The sequence below is a fragment of the Notolepis coatsorum genome (assembly GCF_963971535.1).
Source record: "Notolepis coatsorum genome assembly, chromosome: 15".
Classification (NCBI taxonomy): domain Eukaryota; kingdom Metazoa; phylum Chordata; class Actinopteri; order Aulopiformes; family Paralepididae; genus Notolepis; species Notolepis coatsorum.
This window is the reverse complement of record NC_140179.1, coordinates 86766129-86786840: the sequence shown is the minus strand read 5'-3', so window position 1 is coordinate 86786840 and position 20712 is coordinate 86766129. Positions and strand designations below refer to the sequence as shown.

General features: G+C 41.5%; 1 protein-coding gene across 1 annotated transcript in view; it reads left to right on the top strand.

Moving 5' to 3' along the window:
* The window catches only part of LOC311241509 (dual specificity tyrosine-phosphorylation-regulated kinase 2-like), a 70927-nt gene that overhangs the window by 2728 nt on the left and 47487 nt on the right, over window positions 1-20712 (top strand). The window contains exon 2 of the mRNA XM_084330355.1: window positions 18108-18244. Coding sequence (XP_084186481.1) covers window positions 18108-18244 — 137 coding nt within the window. The remainder of the gene's footprint in view (window positions 1-18107; window positions 18245-20712) is intronic.

Below are 20712 nucleotides of genomic sequence, written 5' to 3'. Positions count from 1 at the left end.
CTGGTCGTCTCACACAAACACATCACTCAGGTGTATTAGGTCTAGAGCCTAATGCTGCTATTATATACTGTACACAGTAGTACTATGATTGATCTGTAATGTAATCATGTAGACTAGGCCTGTCACGATAACACATTTTGCTGGGCGATTAATTGTCCCAGAAAATATTGCGATAAGCGATATTATTGCGGTTTTGAGATTTTTTTTTGAGAAATGTATTTCCCAAAAGTTTTCAATTAACCTTTTTATTTATTTTTACTAATATAATAATAGCATAATAATGCAAGGAAGCCGTTTCAAAGTGCAATAAACCTTTATTTAACATTGGAAGATATTTTAAATATCCTAAATAAAAAAATGCTCAGTTTGATTGTATATTATAAAACAAACTGAAACTGGAAACAAGCCCTCTGTCTGGCTTTTTGTATCATCCTTTTAACATGTACATTTATTATTAATGTACCTTGCGGTACCATGTACAAAATGTTAATAAAGTATGAGGAAAAAACTGTGGAAACGTAATAAATAAAAAGGCAGTGAAACAATAATCAAATAAACACCAAAATATATACTATCTCTATTGGAATGGAGACTTCAGCACAGGATAAACTAGGGATGGGCAAAAATAATCCAGATCGATTGATCACATGATGTACTCGAGTACTCGTGGAGGAAAACGCTGTACAAAAGAAACATCTTTTCCGGTGTTTTAGACTTTTATTTTGAAACCCACCCACCGGTCCGGAGCGGAAGTATTGTTGTTATTATCCTAGCAGAACGTATTGAGCGGACAACTTGTCTCGTCCGGTTCTGTGTTTTTGAGCTAATGATAAAACAAATGTTGAGATTGTTGGTGAACAACTAACTTTAGGTTAGTTTTAACGTTAGCTACTAACGTTAGATGCAGCTACTACAGGCAATCAACGATGAGGAGGAAGCGCCAAAGCTGTATATAATAGAATAGTAGCCCTGTGGTGCGTAGGCACGACTCGAAACTACCTGTTATAATAAATTAATTCATGTTTAACTTGTCCCCGTGTCCAGTCCTTTGACTAGCCCCACCCGTTCATTGTAAACAATGATGCATGTAATTGTATTAACGTTATTCTGTGTTGTAGCTAGCTATGCTATACGTTGTATTTCGTTTGTTAGCTATTTAGCTAATGTTGTTAGCATCAACGCTAGATCTTTAATCTTTATTTAGCAGTCCAGTTTCTCCGGGCAGTAGCGAGTAACTACTTGGGTCTAAAAATAGCTACACTACAAAGAACACTACTTGGTTAAAAGGAGCAACACTATTGAGAAATGTAGTTAAGCTATGTGGCGTTGCTAGTGCCCCACGGAGCTCCCGTGCTGTACTCTGTAGTAAGGCCAGCGGCCCCCCACACGGAGAGTGACTGACGAGGGGTACTGGTTCCGCCTCATTAAAACAAACGCGCAAATAGCAATTAATCGCGCCCGTCAAAATCATTGCATTCATTTTAATTATTGCGCCGATTAATCGATTTATTGCTTATTGCGGCAGGCCTAATGTAGCCTAGTGTTGATATTCTATACTATGATGAAACATTGATTATGTAGCGCGTGTTGACCTGATAACATAGTATTGCTAATTATTATGATTGATCTGTGATTAAGCCATTAGGAGAGCATTATTCCTGTTAGCTCATAGCTCAACAGTTAAGTGATTATATTGGGGGGTTATTATTGAGATGAAGTGAGGTTGTAATGTGTTACTGTAGATCGTAGTACAGTTATTGTGATATCTTCTATTGGCAGCCAAGTGTAAAACCATGTTGTGATGTATAGCCAGATATTATGTTATGAAAGACCCTCCATAGCATTCTAATAACTAGTCTACTGCTGTCCTGGTGTGTAATCTACCCTCTATGAATACAGTAGTCTAATGATACTATTATAAAGTAGTAGGGTGTATTGTTGGTAATCTAACGCTATCTAATTATGTAATTACAGACTCTTATATAGCATGCTGCTAACTGGGCTGATAGTCTGCTAGATTGCTGATAGTCTAGTACAGTAGCTTTGATCTGTGTAAACAGGAATGTTGTTATTAGTGTGCTTTGTGTGTGGACAGTAAGTTCTGCTGCTGTTGTCTCTACCAGACGGGAGAGAAGGGCGGCTAACAAGTCTTTACTGAGCTACAGGATCAAGGCACGACATACTGTCTGTATAATGTGTCTTAAACACTGCTGTAGTGTCTGATAGGTCAGACTTGTAACCTGTGGATCTATTGTAACCTGTGGATCTATTGTGTTGTTATCTATCTATCTATCTATCTATCTATCTATCTATCTATCTATCTATCTATCTATCTATCTATCTATCTATCTATCTATCTATCTATCTATCTATCTATCTATCTATCTATCTATCTATCTATCTATCTATCTATCTATCTATATGTCCTATATCTGGGCTTCTGTTAGTCTGTCATTCTTTTTTTTTACCAGTAAATTCTGTTGAAATCCAAGATTTAAATCTCTCTGGTCATAATTTCCTGTGAAAATATTTCCCTCTTATTTTTATTTGGTTACCAAGTAACATATGTCCACTAAAAGTGCTTGTTTTGCCACTGAAACAGAAATCTAGCTCAAACAGAACTCTCACTCTGAAATCCTGTGAGGCGTGTGTGTGTTTACCTTGTGATGCAGCTGGATCTCTGTGTGTGAGCGAGCGAGCCAGGAAAACAAATGAGGATTCTATGGACTAAAGTAACGTTGCCACAAAATGGGCAAAACTCACAAAATTGCAATTCGATAGTCACTGGGAACTAATCGACTACGAATCGACCCCCCCCCCCCCCCCCCCACACACACACACACATTAACATATGATTTTGTTTTTACTTAATAGCGAATGTGAGTTAAAACAAGGGAGCTAGCTGGCTGCTGTCATTGCTAACAGCTAGATATGTGCAAGTTGCAGCAGGCTAACGTTATTTCCAGGAACAAAAGCATTTATTCCAAAAGTTGGAACGAGAGATAATCCAACAAGCGAGCTAGCTGGCTACTGGCATTGCTAACCGCTAATGCAGCAGAGGAACATAAAGCATTCATTCCGAAAGTTTACATCACTGATGCTTGAAATATCTGGACTTATGGCGCTTTTCCACTGCATGGTGCCTACTCGACTCGACTCCACACTACTCTGCTTTTTCAGTTTTCCATTGCCGAAATTTGCAGATGGTACCTTTTTTTAGTACCTGCTCTGCTCTCTGGATTCAAAACCAAATTCTCATTAATACTAAACAACATGGCCCCCCTAAGAACCACCAGGGTTAAAAATCGTGCTGAGCCATGGATGCACTCAGACATACTGACCGATATGAAAACCAGAGACAAAAAATGCTCTGAAATTCATACAAGTCAGTCAAAGCTTGCCAAAAGCTCAAATGATCTCCAAGCCCACGTGGTTGAACTCAAACAACAAAGAAACAGGGCTAAGAACGATGTAAACACCATGATCAAATCTGCACAAAAAAAATTTCATCAATGACAAAGCTGAGGAAAACAAAAACAAACCCTGTGAACTTTGGAAACTACTCAAGTCAACAACCAACTAGGCTGCAGTAAAAAAAACAGATTTACAAACATCAACATGAAGACAGAAAACACTCTCATCACAGACAAGCTGGATGTGGCCAAGTACTTAAACACTTTATTTACTAACATAGCCACAACACTGGTTAACCGTTTCGTGGCCAACCACGTATATATACGTTATTGGGCGCCATCCTTAACACTTTCAGTGCCAGCAGGGGGCGCACGATTTAGTGCTTGAATGCCCACCATCCACTTCAATGTTAGCGTTAATAATGCCTAATCTATGTTTTATATTATGGCTGTGTCTAATCTGCCCGTCGCTTATCAATGACTCGTTTTCCAGTCAACATTGTCGAAGCGGATTGTTTTTTTATCGTTCATTTTCGTTTTATAGCATTTTGAAAAGCCCTCGTTTTCAAGGAAAATATAAATATTCCATGATAATCGCCCTTTACTGGAATATTCTAGAATGTTGTAATTTTTCAGCCTATTTATGAATCGTTTTCAAATAAATGCTAGATTATCGATAGTATATGTGTACGTATGCACGCTATATAGGCGATCTGAAAAATCGATTCTCTGATTTCCTCAAAGCGATCGTGCACAAACAGCCATATCACACATAGGGCGAACGCTGAGATCTCAGCGAATACAACTCTGATTATCCCAAGACTTGTAAAATAGATTCCTTACCTCAGATCAGATGTTCTCCAAAAAGATCATTCCAATTCCTGATCGCCATTCCAAAAATCAATCGCTTTTATTGATCCAACGCTACATACTGTACATATGTATTCCACGCTGTTCTGAGGCTCCACAATGAATCCGATCGGCTCGGATTACATGCCTGAGAAGTAAAATGTGGATTCCGGATTTTTCTTTTCTCATCCATTTTCATTGAGTCCATTCCAAAATGGTGCATTACCATCTGGGAGACGATAGGGGGCGGTTTTTTCACATCTGAGCTCCTACAGGGGCTGCATACCAACGGGAGACTCGGTTGATGAAATATGAATTCAGATCGCTAATAAAAAAATTAAACGCTAATTGTCGTGGTGGGCATTCAGGCATTGGGCTGATAACACGTTATGTCGTTTTGGGCATTGAAAGTGTTAAACGGCCAACCACGTTTATATACGTGTTACCACTCGGTTTTGCTTTTATTCCATTTTAATATCCTACTCAATGTCACAGAGCTGTATGTTGGCTGGAAACGGCATATCGGGACTCTGAAAGTGCAGTACCGGCCAGATCCTGGTATTGGCGCTGTCTCGATAATGCCGTTTCCCCTGTTGCAGACCGGGTGTCACTTCTTTTTCACTCCGGGTTAGCTTTTCTGTTAGCCTGAAGTGAGGGCTTTAAACGATCGCCTGAAATACTTTTTGCAACGCCGAATTCAGTATGCAGTAAAGGAATATAGCATCAGCCAATGGACATATCGATCTACCAGATGGCGATCAAATAACTGGGACATTCTTTTTGGAATCCAACCGGCCGCAGGTAAGAGCGATTTGACGTCAATTTCAATCTGATCGGGCCTTGTTCTCATAGCCATGAACCCGGTCAGTGTATGATGTTGCAATAACGAATGCCGTTATTGGTAATCAATAATCAGAAACGACTTCCCCCGCCCCCCCCTTTCATGCATTCATGGTGGACCATGATACCGATCATATTTTGATTTTTAACTCTAGCTTGTGTAGGGCCGAAACGCCAATCGATTTAACGTTATTAGTTTAGCGCCCTATAACTAGCTTTGCAGGAATTACCCCAGAACATTGCGGTATATAGTTCATATTCACGACGCTATAAAATGGGAACGTATTGATGAAAAAATTATTTCTTTATGGCATATTGAAGGGAAGGTTTATACTGTCAATTGACAATGACAATGGACACATAGCAATAATATAAAATATAGATTTAGCGCTACAAACAACCTCACGCACAGTGAAAACTTGTAATGAAAAGCTGGCCTCATAGAGTGGGATTAGACGGGCCCCAATGGCCCTGAATGTGTTAATAAACTACCCTCCCACTCTGGAAATCTTGGGGTAGAACACATCCTAGCCTTCTACAAAAACCGAGGGCTCTACAAAGACGACTTCAAACTAGAAATGGTAACAACAGATGAGGTGCTCAAAAAATTTAGCGCCCTCCAACCTAACAAGGCCACTGGCCATGACAATATCACCCACATAATAAACCTCTCCATTAGGGGTGGACGGTATGGTCTAAAATTTATATCACGGTATAATTTGAAGCATAGACGGTAACGGTATATATCACGGTATCAGTGTTTCCGTTAGAATAATTTTTTTTGCCTGATAGGCAGGCTATATAAAGAATGACATCCTCAAGGCATGTAGATTTATAATATTTTAACTTAAAACTAGGCTACTTTTGCGTATAAAGTCATTATATTCCAAATAAAATAAGTCCCGAGTCGAGACTCCGTGCTGCTCCCATTGCAAACAGCAGGGCTGGATGCTGGATTTGGCTAGAAGCATATGTAGCTGCAGAGCCGCAGAGCCAGGGGCTCTTTCAGGTCAATTCAGGGCAATTCAGCCGTTGGGTGGGGGGGCGCTGTTGAGCGGCCTGTGACCAGACCTGAAAGAGCCCCTGGCTCTGCGGCTCTGCAGCTGCATGCTATTTCGCAAATCCACTGCTGCAGCCTTCCTCCCGCTGCAGCCGTCGTTATCATAACACTACACACATATCATAATGTTTACAGCAAACTGTAGTTGATCACCAGGTATGTTTTATTAACGTAGAATAATTCATATAAGAAAAACGATAGGTAAGATCTCTGGGGCGACAGTGGCTCGGGAGGTAGAGCAGTCGTCTGGCAATCCGGAGGTTCCCGGTTCGATTCCCGCTCCTCCCGGGCAGCGTGTCGATGTGTCCTTGAGCAAGACACTTAACCCCTAATTGCTCCCGATGAGCAGGTTGGCACCTTGCATGGTTGCCTCCGCCGTCGGTGTGTGAATGTGTGAGTGAATGTGTGAGTGAATGTGTGAGTGAATGGGTAAAATGTGAGTAACAAATTGTAAAGCGCTTTGGATAAAAGCGCTATATAAAAAAGCAGCCATTTACCATTTAAAAATGCCAGGAACTGAAATTGAAACTTGCTGTGCGCCGCGGTGATATGTGTTTATTATGAAATGACAATTGCGTGTTGACACGCCCACTGCGCGAAGCCTCCTAAATAACTTTTTCCAGTTTGCACATATCTATTATCTATGACTAATTCTATCTATTTTTAGGGGCAAATGCGATTGAAATAGTCGCGCTGTGGTTACATGACGACGACGTCGTTGCTATTTTAGAGCTGCTCTACCGGTTACACGGTATAGTCAAAATCCATACCGTAGAGCAAATTCATACCGTTTATACCGTATACCGTTTATACCGTCCACCCCTACTCTCCATAAAACAGGGATACATCCCCAAAGACTTAAATTGCGAGAGTGACCCCCCCTGCACAAAAAAGGCAGCAAATTAGACCCAGGACACTACCGCCCTGTTTCTATTCTTACCTCCATCTCGAAAGTTATGGAAAAATTAGTCTACGAACAGGTCGAAAAGTACCTTGCGGAAAAAAAGCGAATCTACGAATTCCAATCTGGCTTCAGAACATCCCACTCCACTGACACATGCCTTCTCTATTTGAACGACCACATCAAACAAGAGGTGGACGCGGGCAAATACTGCGGCATGGTCAGACTCATGCTGGACCTCCGAAAGGCTTTTGACACTGTCGATCACTCCATTCTGATTGACAAGCTAAACACAATTGGTGGGGGAGGTAAACGGTACACTGCCCCCCCCCCCTCCCAGTGAGCTGTGGTGTTCCACAAGTAAGCATACTAGGACCGTTACTGTTCCTAATTTATGCAAATTACATGTCATCAGCTTGTGCCTGCAACTTGTTCCTGTTCACGGACGACTCAGCCCTGCTGGTCTCTGACAGGGACAAGTTGCAGGTTGAAAAAGCCCTCAGCTCTGAACTCGGCAGAAACCTGGCTCGCTGATAGCAAACTATCATTACACATGGGTAAAACGGAGTCCATTCTCTTTGGATCAAATAACAAACTCCACAAGGCCAACGGCTTCTCAGTTACAGTGGGTGACAATATTGTCACAAGGAAAGATGAAATTACCTACCTGGGTTCCATCCTAGAGGCAAATCTTTCCTGTGACAAAATGGCATCCAATGTAATAAAAAAAGTCAACCAACGAACTAGATTCTTGTACCGGATCTCCTCTCTGGTAAACAGGTACTACCTGCAGTGGAAGACGAACAAAGTACCAGGTACCAAAAGTGAGTCGAGTCCAGTAGTACCATGCAGTGGAAAAGTGGCATAAGTGGAACAACATGGCAAACGTACAAAACGTTGATACAATGTAACATCTCCAGTCTCTCTTTCTTCATCTTTCTTTTCTGTTCTGCTACTGTTCTGCTACCTGGCTAGCTAGCGAGCTGTACCCAGCATGCCGTTTAGCGGTGTAACAGTTAATAGGGTCCCATCTCAAGTGCCGGTAAAAACAAGGGGACATTTTTTTGGGGGGGGATATAGACTGTTTAGCATGAAGCTCATTTGTTGGTGTGTATTGAGGAGGAGGTAGAGAAGCAGACATGTGAAGGTTGTATGTGTTGAAGTAGGGCTGGGCGATATAACGATAACGATAAATATCGCGATATATTTTAATAATCGATATCGAATTTTTTTTTTTTTTTTTTTTTTTGACCTGCAACAGGGCAGTTTTAAAACCAGAGACAGTGGACAGACTTGTCTTTCTTGCCTGCAACTTAAAGTAATGGCTTTGCCTGTCCAAATGACAATACTGACCAAATTGAGATTTATTTTTCTCTTGTCCATTTATTTTGTTTGCTTTCTAATTTAAAATACAGTTTGAAACCGTCTGTACACAGTAGGCTATGTGTGCTAGCAGAACTATGTGTGCGGTGGTTTGTCCACCAAAAAAGCGCCAAAAGATCGAAAATAAACTAGCAGAGCCAGAACTGTTCAACTCCCCTGGAGCCACAGCCAGCAGAGAAGCCGGTTTACTTTCGCTTTCAAACCAGCTGCAGCCTGAGAACTGGAGTGTGAGGGGATGTAACACTAAAGATGGCGGCAATGACAAAGAATTACTGCAAAATAAACATACATCTGTTGTTTAAAAAAAAAAAAAAATGTATACTTATAACAATTTCGATAATTATCGATATCGAGAAATATGATAACATTATCATATCGTTATCGCGATATGATTTTTTTCCATATCGCCCAGCCCTATGTTGAAGGAGGTAGAGGAGCAGACGGGTAATGACTCCCTCCTACCTCCAGTCAATGGTCTCTAACTACACACCCTCAACTCAAGACCTCTACAGTCTGCATATTCTGGCCGCCTCAGACCCACTCCTGTCCTATCCAAGTTCGTGGGGGATAATCAAAGCAAAGCAGGCTATTCTCCGTCCACCACAGTCAGGACAGCTGAAACCCGCCAAATGTTCTGCCGTCGACTAAAAACACACTTCTTCAATCAATATCTGAAATTAAAAAACAAGAACTGCTAACCTTTGTACTATTGTCTTTTAATAATAATAATAATAATTCATTATTATAGCGTTTTTCAAAGACCCAAAGTCGCTGGTCATTTCACTATTATGCACTTTGCTACTAAGTAATCTACCATGCCTATAATACTACCGGTCTATACTACTATGCAAGATTGTAGCACTCAAGTTCAACACTGTTTGACAAACAATATCACTTCCCCTTAGCTGTCAGAGTTGTACCCTTCCAGTGTGTTTCCCACAGAATTTTGTGAGACTGTGGTGGGTGAACCTCGGACCCTCTAGGGGGGTGCGGGAGCATGCTCCCCCAGAATTTGTATTTTATTTTTTTGTTAAATTTTTTAAACTTTAAAATTTACATTTTAAAGTTAAATGCATTTATTTTGAGAGCAAAATAAAGAGGCTAGATCTATGATGAACTTTGTGCTCAAAACTTAACAAGCCCTTTATTAGTTGAATCAGGCGTGCTGGTGGTGGAATTTAACAAATACACGTAACGGCTGGGGTGCCTCGAGGAGAGGTTTGGGAACCACTGGACTAGAGCATACATTTGAGCCATCAAAGAAATCAAGCAAAAGTGGTTACCTGTGTTGAACTGGTTTATTTTTTAGAAAATAAAAAATATATACTGGATTACTATTCCGATTACTACCACTGCCAATACTACTGATACATCCCTATTGGCAAACTTTGCACCCTGAATTTGGACATTTAATTTTCCTGGGCTTTGAGAAAAACTGTTCTAATGCCCTTTTGTAACGCAAATAATGTTCTGATTAACAAAGGCATTCGTTTTGTGGACTTTAACGTTACCTAGATTTATCAATAGGAATAGTAATATATATGTCATACCTGAATATGTACATTTACCATACACGGAAAGCCACGGAAAGCACACACACACACACACACACACACACACACACACACACACACACACACACACATACACACACAGTGGTTATAACGCAAATAACGTTCTGATTAACAAAGGCATTCATTTTGTGGCATTAACGTTACCTAGATTTTAGGGCTGTCACTAACGACTATTTTGTTATCGATTAATCAGGTGATTATTTGATTGATTAGTCGATTAATCATTAACCATTCATTTACCAGAAAAAACAACAATTGATTCAATTTTATTCAATTCCTCCCCCTTGTATGTATACTATCTGTTAGGATCTCTGTTTAACAGTACTCTATATTTGCATATCTTGTATGTCACAAATGTAACAGTACTGTATACCTGTATGTCATGTATTGTCATAAATATCATGATATATATCTGTTTGTTGCGTATGTCATTAATGTCATTATGAATTGAAAATGGGGGACCCTGATGTAAATGTTTTTCTCCTGTCTGCCGTACTGTATTGTACCCATTCTGTAATCTGTTAAAAAAGTTTTCCGAATCGACTGTCAATCAAAATCGGAGGCGGGTGAATTTGACTGCTTTCTAGAGAGGATGGAGGAGCCGCACATTGATTGATTGATTGATTGATTGATTGATTGAAAATTGTATTAACAGATTGCAGAATGGCTACTACAATACAGTACGCACAATTGCAGACCAGAGAAAGACCTTCGTCTTGTTTACATCAGGGTCCCCCATTTTAAATTCATGATAATTCATGATGACTGAAAAATATTTTCGGTTCATTATAAAACAAATTAGAAATGGGAAACACTGCGACTTGTTGTATAGAACGTAAGTGGCTTTGGACAAAAGCGTCGGCTAAATGACTGAATGTAGGCTAAATGTAATGTTCTCTTTGCTTCGCTGATTGATGTTCAACAAGTGGGTACTGTAGTAGTAGTTACCATGGAAACCAGTAACGATTACGATATAAAACACATTCTCTCAAAGATTAAGATAAAACATTTACCTTTTTATTGATTGTAACAGTATAAGAATTAAATAATATATAGGCTACCTCCATCAAAGAGTATGAACCTACACAATATGGTTTGGCTGTAATACTTACAGTATAGTTTTGATCTTCAATGGGTGCTACACTGGGGGGAAACACTAAACACTCCCTAGGTTTATAAATGCGGGGGGACTGGTTCAACAACGTTACAGATCCAGTTTCATGGGGAGACACGGCCAGCGATATGGTAAATATATTTTCTCATCGCATAAGGTAGGCTCATGTTAAGTCTCCAAGGTGTTGTGTTTTATACAAGTAATTTTTTTTTTTTTTTTTATACATAGGCTATTGTATCAATGCGTCTTTGCCAGGATGTGTTATATGATAGGAAATACAAGTTCAAGTTCTTTAATAGTTGTCATACAGAAGTACAGAATACTTTCAGGTTGATATATTATTATTATTTGCTATAGGTCTATACACAGAATTAATTGATCACTCTGTGTGTCTTGTGTGTGTGTGTGTGTGTGTGTGTGAGTGATTGATGGAATAATCTGAATCATATAACTTGTGTGTATGTGTGTGTGTACTGTATGTGTGTGCTGCTTATGCCATTGAGTACTGTAGGCTGTGTTGATATTGTTGCAATCATGCTGCGTGAATCCTGTATGAAGATAACATACTCTGTAGTCTGTCAGTGTGAATCCTGTAGGAAGATAAGATACTCTGTAGTCTGTCAGTGTGAATCCTGTAGGAAGATAACATACTCTGTAGTCTGTCAGTGTGAATCCTGTATGAAGATAACATACTCTGTAGTCTGTCAGTGTGAATCCTGTATGAAGATAACATACTCTGTAGTCTGTCAGTGTGAATCCTGTGTGAAGATAACATACTGTGTAGTCTGTCAGTGTGAATCCTGTATGAAGATAACATACTCTGTAGTCTGTCAGTGTGAATCCTGTGTGAAGATAACATACTCTGTAGTCTGTCAGTGTGAATCCTGTAGGAAGATAACATACTCTGTAGTCTGTCAGTGTGAATCCTGTGTGAAGATAACATACTCTGTAGTCTGTCAGTGTGAATCCTGTGTGAAGATAACATACTCTGTAGTCTGTCAGTGTGAATCCTGTGTGAAGATAAGATACTCTGTAGTCTGTCAGTGTGAATCCTGTGTGATGGAAGATAACATACTGTGTAGTCTGTCAGTGTGAATCCTGTGTGATGGAAGATAACATACTGTGTAGTCTGTCAGTGTGAATCCTGTGTGAAGATACAGGTGTTGATATTGTCCTGAAGGTTGTGATTGGGTTGTACTCTGCAGATGGATGACATGTGATCAGACCTAAAACTCACCAACGTGTTCTGCGTCTTCAGAGCTTAGTTGCATCGGCCCCAGAGGAGAGCAGACCTCGTGTGCCAACCTGCTCATCAGGAGGAGCAATTAAGGGTTAAGTGTCTAGGAGCGGGAATTGAACCAGGTACTTTCCAATAATTGTACGACCGGTCTACCTCCTGAGCCACTGTTACCCCATCTAGTGAACTACAGAGGAGAGCAGAGCTCTAGTGAACTACAGAGGAGAGCAGAGCTCTAGTGAACTACAGAGGAGAGCAGAGCTCTAGTGAACTACAGAGGAGAGCAGAGCTCTAGTGAACTACAGAGGAGAGCAGAGCTCTAGTGAACTACAGAGGAGAGCAGACCTCTAGTGAACTACAGACACAGAGGAGACCTCTAGTGAACTACAGACACAGAGGAGACCTCTAGTGAACTACAGACACAGAGGAGAGCAGACCTCTAGTGAACTACAGACACAGAGGACAGCAGACCTCTAGTGAACTACAGACACAGAGGAGACCTCTAGTGAACTACAGACACAGAGGACAGCAGACCTCTAGTGAACTACAGACACAGAGGAGAGCAGACCTCTAGTGAACTACAGAGGAGAGCAGACCTCTAGTGAACTACAGAGGAGAGCAGACCTCTAGTGAACTACAGAGGAGAGCAGACCTCTAGTGAACTACAGAGGAGAGCAGACCTCTAGTGAACTACAGAGGAGAGCAGACCTCTAGTGAACTACAGACAGAGGAGAGCAGACCTCTAGTGAACTACAGACACAGAGGACAGCAGACCTCTAGTGAACTACAGACACAGAGGAGAGCAGACCTCTAGTGAACTACAGACACAGAGGAGAGCAGACCTCTAGTGAACTACAGACACAGAGGAGACCTCTAGTGAACTACAGACACAGAGGACAGCAGACCTCTAGTGAACTACAGACACAGAGGAGAGCAGACCTCTAGTGAACTACAGACACAGAGCAGACCTCTAGTGAACTACAGACACAGAGGAGAGCAGACCTCTAGTGAACTACAGACACAGAGGAGAGCAGACCTCTAGTGAACTACAGACACAGAGGAGACCTCTAGTGAACTACAGACACAGAGGACAGCAGACCTCTAGTGAACTACAGACACAGAGGAGAGCAGACCTCTAGTGAACTACAGACACAGAGCAGACCTCTAGTGAACTACAGAGGAGAGCAGACCTCTAGTGAACTACAGACACAGAGCAGACCTCTAGTGAACTACAGAGGAGAGCAGACCTCTAGTGAACTACAGACACAGAGCAGACCTCTAGTGAACTACAGAGGAGAGCAGACCTCTAGTGAACTACAGACACAGAGCAGACCTCTAGTGAACTACAGACAGAGGAGAGCAGAGCTCTAGTGAACTACAGACAGAGGAGAGCAGAGCTCTAGTGAACTACAGACACAGAGGAGAGCAGACCTCTAGTGAACTACAGACACAGAGCAGACCTCTAGTGAACTACAGAGGAGAGCAGACCTCTAGTGAACTACAGACACAGAGCAGACCTCTAGTGAACTACAGAGGAGAGCAGACCTCTAGTGAACTACAGACACAGAGCAGACCTCTAGTGAACTACAGAGGAGAGCAGACCTCTAGTGAACTACAGACACAGAGCAGACCTCTAGTGAACTACAGAGGAGAGCAGACCTCTAGTGAACTACAGACACAGAGGAGACCTCTAGTGAACTACAGAGGAGAGCAGAGCTCTAGTGAACTACAGAGGAGAGCAGAGCTCTAGTGAACTACAGAGGAGAGCAGACCTCTAGTGAACTACAGACACAGAGGAGACCTCTAGTGAACTACAGAGGAGAGCAGAGCTCTAGTGAACTACAGAGGAGAGCAGAGCTCTAGTGAACTACAGAGGAGAGCAGACCTCTAGTGAACTACAGACACAGAGGAGACCTCTAGTGAACTACAGAGGAGAGCAGACCTCTAGTGAACTACAGAGGAGAGCAGAGCTCTAGTGAAGTACAGACACATAGCAGACCTCTAGTGAACTACAGACACAGAGGAGACCTCTAGTGAACTACAGACACAGAGGAGACCTCTAGTGAACTACAGAGGAGAGCAGAGCTCTAGTGAACTACAGAGGAGAGCAGAGCTCTAGTGAAGTACAGACACAGAGGAGAGCATACGTCTAGTGAACTACAGACACATAGCAGACCTCTAGTGAACTACAGAGGAGAGCAGACCTCTAGTGAACTACAGAGGAGAGCAGAGCTCTAGTGAACTACAGAGGAGAGCAGAGCTCTAGTGAACTACAGAGGAGAGCAGACCTCTAGTGAACTACAGAGGAGAGCAGACCTCTAGTGAACTACAGACACAGAGGACAGCAGACCTCTAGTGAACTACAGACACAGAGGACAGCAGACCTCTAGTGAACTACAGACACAGAGCAGACCTCTAGTGAACTACAGACACAGAGGAGAGCAGACCTCTAGTGAACTACAGACACAGGAGAGCAGACCTCTAGTGAACTACAGACACACAGGACAGCAGACCTCTAGTGAACTACAGACACACAGGACAGCAGACCTCTAGTGAACTACAGACAGAGAGGAGAGCAGACCTCTAGTGAACTACAGACAGTATTACAGTTGAGGAAATAACACTACAGGTTTGCTCTCATCCAGGTGACATCATCAGTTTCTTGATGGAGAGAAAATGTTTGATGACTAAACGACCATCAGATGATCTCATCCATTCAACTGATCACGACTGTCATGTTCCTCAGTGGAGCAGGAATGAGATCAACAGAGGCTCCTACAGCTGATAAGATGTTAAACCACAGAGGCATAGAACCACAATGAATAAGATAAGATATTCCTTTATTGATCCCCTTGGGGGAAATTCAGGCATCATAGCAGCATGAGGGGGGAGGGGAGGTACAGGTAGTAGAAGACATCAGGTATAGGTCACAGAATTATAGCATAGTACAGAATAAAAAGGCAGTGTAAAACAATATACAATATAATTAACTCTGGACATGCGCATATGGGCAACAAGGTGCGAGATGAGGGTATGTACTCCCTCTCAGTTGTATTTGCCCTACAATAAATATAGTTACTTACAATATATATAATCTAATAATCTAAATGTAATCTAATATATAATCTAAAAAAACGAAATGCTAAAATGCTTAATATATGCAATATATAATCTAATAATCTAAATCTAATCTAATATATAATCTAAAAAATGCTAAATGCTAAATATATGATCAGACATACTACAAGTATTCCACTTGTGTTGATCATACCAGTTTATATTATGGGCATTTATGAGTATTTATACTATGAGTATTTGTACTATTTGTACTAAAAGAGTATTTATACTATCTGTGCTTGTTTATTAGTCTAATTGCTTGTTCGTCTTTAGTCGAGGAACAAAAATTTTAGTTGATTTGTCCTTTTTCTCTTTTTTTATATTAAAACACTGTTTCCTAGTATGTCTGACATCACAATAATATGTCTGACATCATCACAATAATCCTCTTCAACCTGCTTTGGTCTTTGACGGTATAATTTCTTTGGGTCTCAGGAGGTAGAGCGGTCGTCCTGGCAGCATGTCTTAAAGTGTCATGTAGCAAGCAAGACACTTGACCCCTAACTGCTCCCGATGAGCAGGTTGGCACCTTGCATGGTCGCCTCTGCCGTCTGTGTGTGAATATGTGAGTGATTGCGTGAATGTGGGGCATAAGTTGTAAAGAGCTTTGGGTAAAAGCTGTTACAATGCAGTCCATTTTGACAAAAAAGGGCTCTATTTTCGTGAAGCTACGTGCAAACACAGGTCTAAGTTTAGAACGCTGGCGCACGTGAGTGTGGACAACATTTTTGGGGGTACTAATTTGTAGGGATGTCCCCATCCGATATCCAAGATCTGTATCAAATTTAAAGTATAACTGGAGGTAGAACAGCATAGTCCTCATTCATTTAAAGTATACTGTAACTGGAGGTAAAACGGAACTCCATTCTTCATTCATGTAACAACCAACATACACTGTACAATACATGGAAGTACAACAGTCCTCATTCATGTAAAGTATAACTGGAAGTAAAACGGAACATTCATCACATTCATGTAACATATAACTGGAAGCGGAACAACCCTCACTCATGTAAAGTAGCCTATAACTGGAAGTATAACCAATATCGGGAGATGATATGAATGGACTAGAGAGATATCAACATGATTGGACTAAAGAGATGTAAGCAATGCCTACAGTGATCACATTAAGCCAATCCCTTATTTATTTATTTATTTATTTATTTATTTATTTATTTATTTATTTATTTATTTATTTATTTATTTATTTATTTATTTATTTATTTATTTATTTATTTATTTATTATTATTTTAAATATTAAATAAATCCAGACAAGTTCACGTTGAGCCATGCAAATAGCAAAATAGATGCAAGTGGGAATAAAATCACCAAAAGCACCAAATGGCCAACAGACCTGCGTCAACGCCTGGATCGGCTTCGCTCCGGGACGTAAATAGAGCCCAGAGTGATATGAAATACTTGGCAGCACTGTAATGGATGCATAGTCGTTAGCTGACTGACAAGAGTCCTGTGTGGGAGTTCTGGCTGCTCTGTCTGGCAGTCTAAAAAGTGGTATTTCTATTAGGTATTAGATAAAATAACAAGTCACAACAATGTAAATAAGACAGTTTTGGAGTTGTTGGCATTTGGAAAGTATATGTTGTTATTTTTGGTTGGAGGCTAATGGTCATCGTGGTATGCTACTGTAGCTAGCACGTTGCAGGTCTCTCTCTCTGTACTGCACACATAGAGATGAGAAGGTAGGGCCGGGCGATGTGGCCAAAAAACGTTATCACGATAACGATATGATGATGTTATTATCATATCACTCTATCGATAATTATCGATATTGTTATCAGTATATATATATAAAAAAATATGTAAATAATTTGTATTTATTTAAAAAGAAAAGATTTAACAACAGATGTATGTTTATTTTGCAGCAATTCTTTGTCGTTGCCGCCATCTTTAGTGTTACAGCCCTCACACTCCAGTTCTCAGGCTGCAGCTGGTTTGAAAGCGAAAGTAAACCGGCTTCTCTGCTGGCTGGGGCTCATGGGCACCGTGACTCGCCACTGGAGACTAGCTCTGCTAGCACACATAGCCTACTGTGTGCAGACGGTTTCAAACTGTATTTTAAATTAGAAAGTAGGGATGGGCGTGAGTAATCGATTAATCAATTACTTGTACTAGCTATGAGAAAAATCGATCTTAAATTATTAATAATTTTTATGAAACAAAAAAATACTTAATTTTTATTTTTATTTTTACACATTTGTTTCACGTGTATGTCTATTATCGCCCAGCCCTATGAGAAGGGTACCTAATCTTCTTGTCTGACTCTGGGGAAGACGGCAAATAAGTAAATTTAAACTCTTGTATTCTCTCTCTCCCTCTCCCTCTCCCTCTCCCTCTCCCTCTCCCTCTCTCTCTCTCTCTCTCTCTCTCTCTCTCTCTCTCTCTCTCTCTCTCTCCTCTCTCTCTCTCTCTCCCTCTCCCTCTCCTCTCTCCCTCTCCCTCTCCTCTCCCTCTCCCTCTCCCTCTCCTCTCTCTCTCTCTCTCTCTCTCTCTCTCTCTCTCTCTCTCTCTCTCTCTCTCTCTCTCTCTCTCTCTCTCTCTCTCTCTCTCTCTCTCTCTCTCTCTCTCTCCCTCTCTCTCTCTCTCTCTCCCTCTCTCAGGCAAAGGGGGTGAGCCAGTGCAGCTCCAGACCTACTCTCCAGGTCTTAGCAGGCCTCAGCGCGGCGGAGCCACCAGTCAGACCACCTCCCCCGTCTGTCTACCACCACTCACACACAACAACAACAACCCTCTGACGGTACACACACACACACACGCACACGCACGCGCACACGCACACACACACACACACACCCTACCTCCATACCTTTAAATGGTGCATCATATGAACAGACAAGGAAGGAATTAATTGAAAATAGAGAAACAAACTGAACTAGCTTATGTGTTTATTTGACAGGACAATGACCATTCAAAGAAACATGCCAGATTTACACTCGCACCACACAAGTCATACAAATCGGGTATCTCACCTCACCAGTACCAGTTCCTTCCATAAACACTTGATGGAAGGAAAAGGTCGCTCAGCAGTGTGGTTTTGTCGGGAACAGGTGTGTTGTTCTCTACTACTCATTAATATTGTATGCATGGTTGTTAGCCGTCATACTGTTGTTTGATTCTGGATTCTGGATTGAGCATTGGATTGTGGGATACACTTTGAGCTGGAAGCTTGTGTTTTATACCCTTCCTGGAAGCGTCTATGCCTTCTACAACGCTGTTCGGTTTCCGGGTTCCTCTGATTGGCCACTAAGCCCACGTGACCCTACGCTAGCACGCCCCCCTTATCGCCGGCAGTTAAGCCCCTTCAATGACAGAGCTCTCATATTTGCGAATGCATAAACTATATATTAAGATATAGCTCTCATATTTGCGAATGCAACAGCGTTCACCCTGATGTAAACAAAACAAGTAATTGATAAGCGACGGCCATATTAGACACATAGCCATAATTTAAGATATAGTAATGCATTCGCAAATATGAGAGCTCTGTCATTGAAGTGAGTGGTGGCAGCGTAACAGCGTTCACCCTGATGTAAAGTAGCGATTTTGTATTGGTTTGTCATAACAAACCAATTACATAATCCAACATATGTGTAAAGAAACAACATAGCTGCGTATTGCTGGCTCTCATATTTGCGAATGCAACAGCGTTCACCCTGATGTAAACAAAACAAGTCCGATTTTTTATTGGTTTGTCATGACAAACCAATTACATAATCCAACATATGTGTAAAGAAACAACATAGCTGCGTATTGCTGGCTCTCATATTTGCGAATGCAACAGCGTTCACCCTGATGTAAACAAAACAAGTCAGATTTTTTATTGGTTTGTCATGACAAACCAATTACATAATCCAACATATGTGTAAAGAAACAACATAGCTGCGTATTGCTGGCTCTCATATTTGCGATGTATGAGAGCTCTGTCATTGAAGGGGCTTGTCGCGCGAACTGGCGGCGATAAGGGCGGCGTGCTAGCGTAGGGTCACGTGGGCTTAGTGGCCAATCAGAGGAACCTGGAAACCGAACAGCGTTGTAGAAGGCATAGACGCTTCCTGGAAGGGAGGAAAACATTAGGGATCAAGGGAAACGTACTCTATTTTGGCAGCCATTTTTCATCCGGGCATTTTGGGGATTCCCCCCTCGACTTGAGGGAAAACTGTATGATAGCATGTGCAATAGTGCTGTATATACCGTATATGTACATTTATATATGTATATTTATCGCATATATATATATCGATATCTGTCTGAATATACCTGCATATAATCCTTCTACATACTTACTTGTACACCTACATATAACCCATATAACTCTGCATGTACAATAATGCCGTATATAAACTCCTCAAAAAAGGTTCGGACACGTTATTTCGGTCGATTATTCCTTCCCTTTAGTCACCTTTACAACGAGGTACAACTTGTAAGGATTGTGCATTCGTCGAATGAGCAACACAGCTAACAGTGTGGGTAGCGGCCCAAAATAATTTGCCAAAATCCCCTGCAATATTCTTCTGTTTGTATTTTTTGAGTTGCTTGGTGGATTGGACAATTGCACTCTCCCACAGTAATAAGGAAAACACAACACATATTGACAATTTTTACACTTTATTCATTTTACACTGTCAGGGACCTCAGTAGCGTGTGGAAGATCCATACACAGCCACAACAGCTTGGCACCTCCTCCTCATGCTGGTCACTAGCCTGGTCACACACTGCTGTGGGATGGCATCCCATTCCTCAACCAGGATTTTCCGCAGCCAACATGGTTGCGTTGGTCACTCTGGCACGAACAGCACGCCCAAGCTGATCCCACACGTGTTCAATTGGGTTGAGGTTTGGACTCACGGCAGGCCATTCCATCCTCTCCACTCCCAAATTCTGGAGGTAGTCTCTGTCTGATGATCCTGGCTCTGTGGGGGCGAGCGTTGTCATCCTGGAGGATGGAGTTAGGTCCCAGATTCCGGAGATATGGGATCGTCACTGGCTCCAGAATCTCATTCCGATATATATCTCACTGCATTGAGATTGCCTTCAATGATGACAAGTTCTGTTTTGCCTGTGCGAGAGATACCGCCCCACACCATGACACTGCCCCCATTGAAAGGTGTCACGCGATCTGTCCAGCAATCTGCATAGCGTTCTCCACACTGTCTCCATACTTTGATCCTGCCATCCAGCTTTCGCAGACATCACCAGTTTGACTTC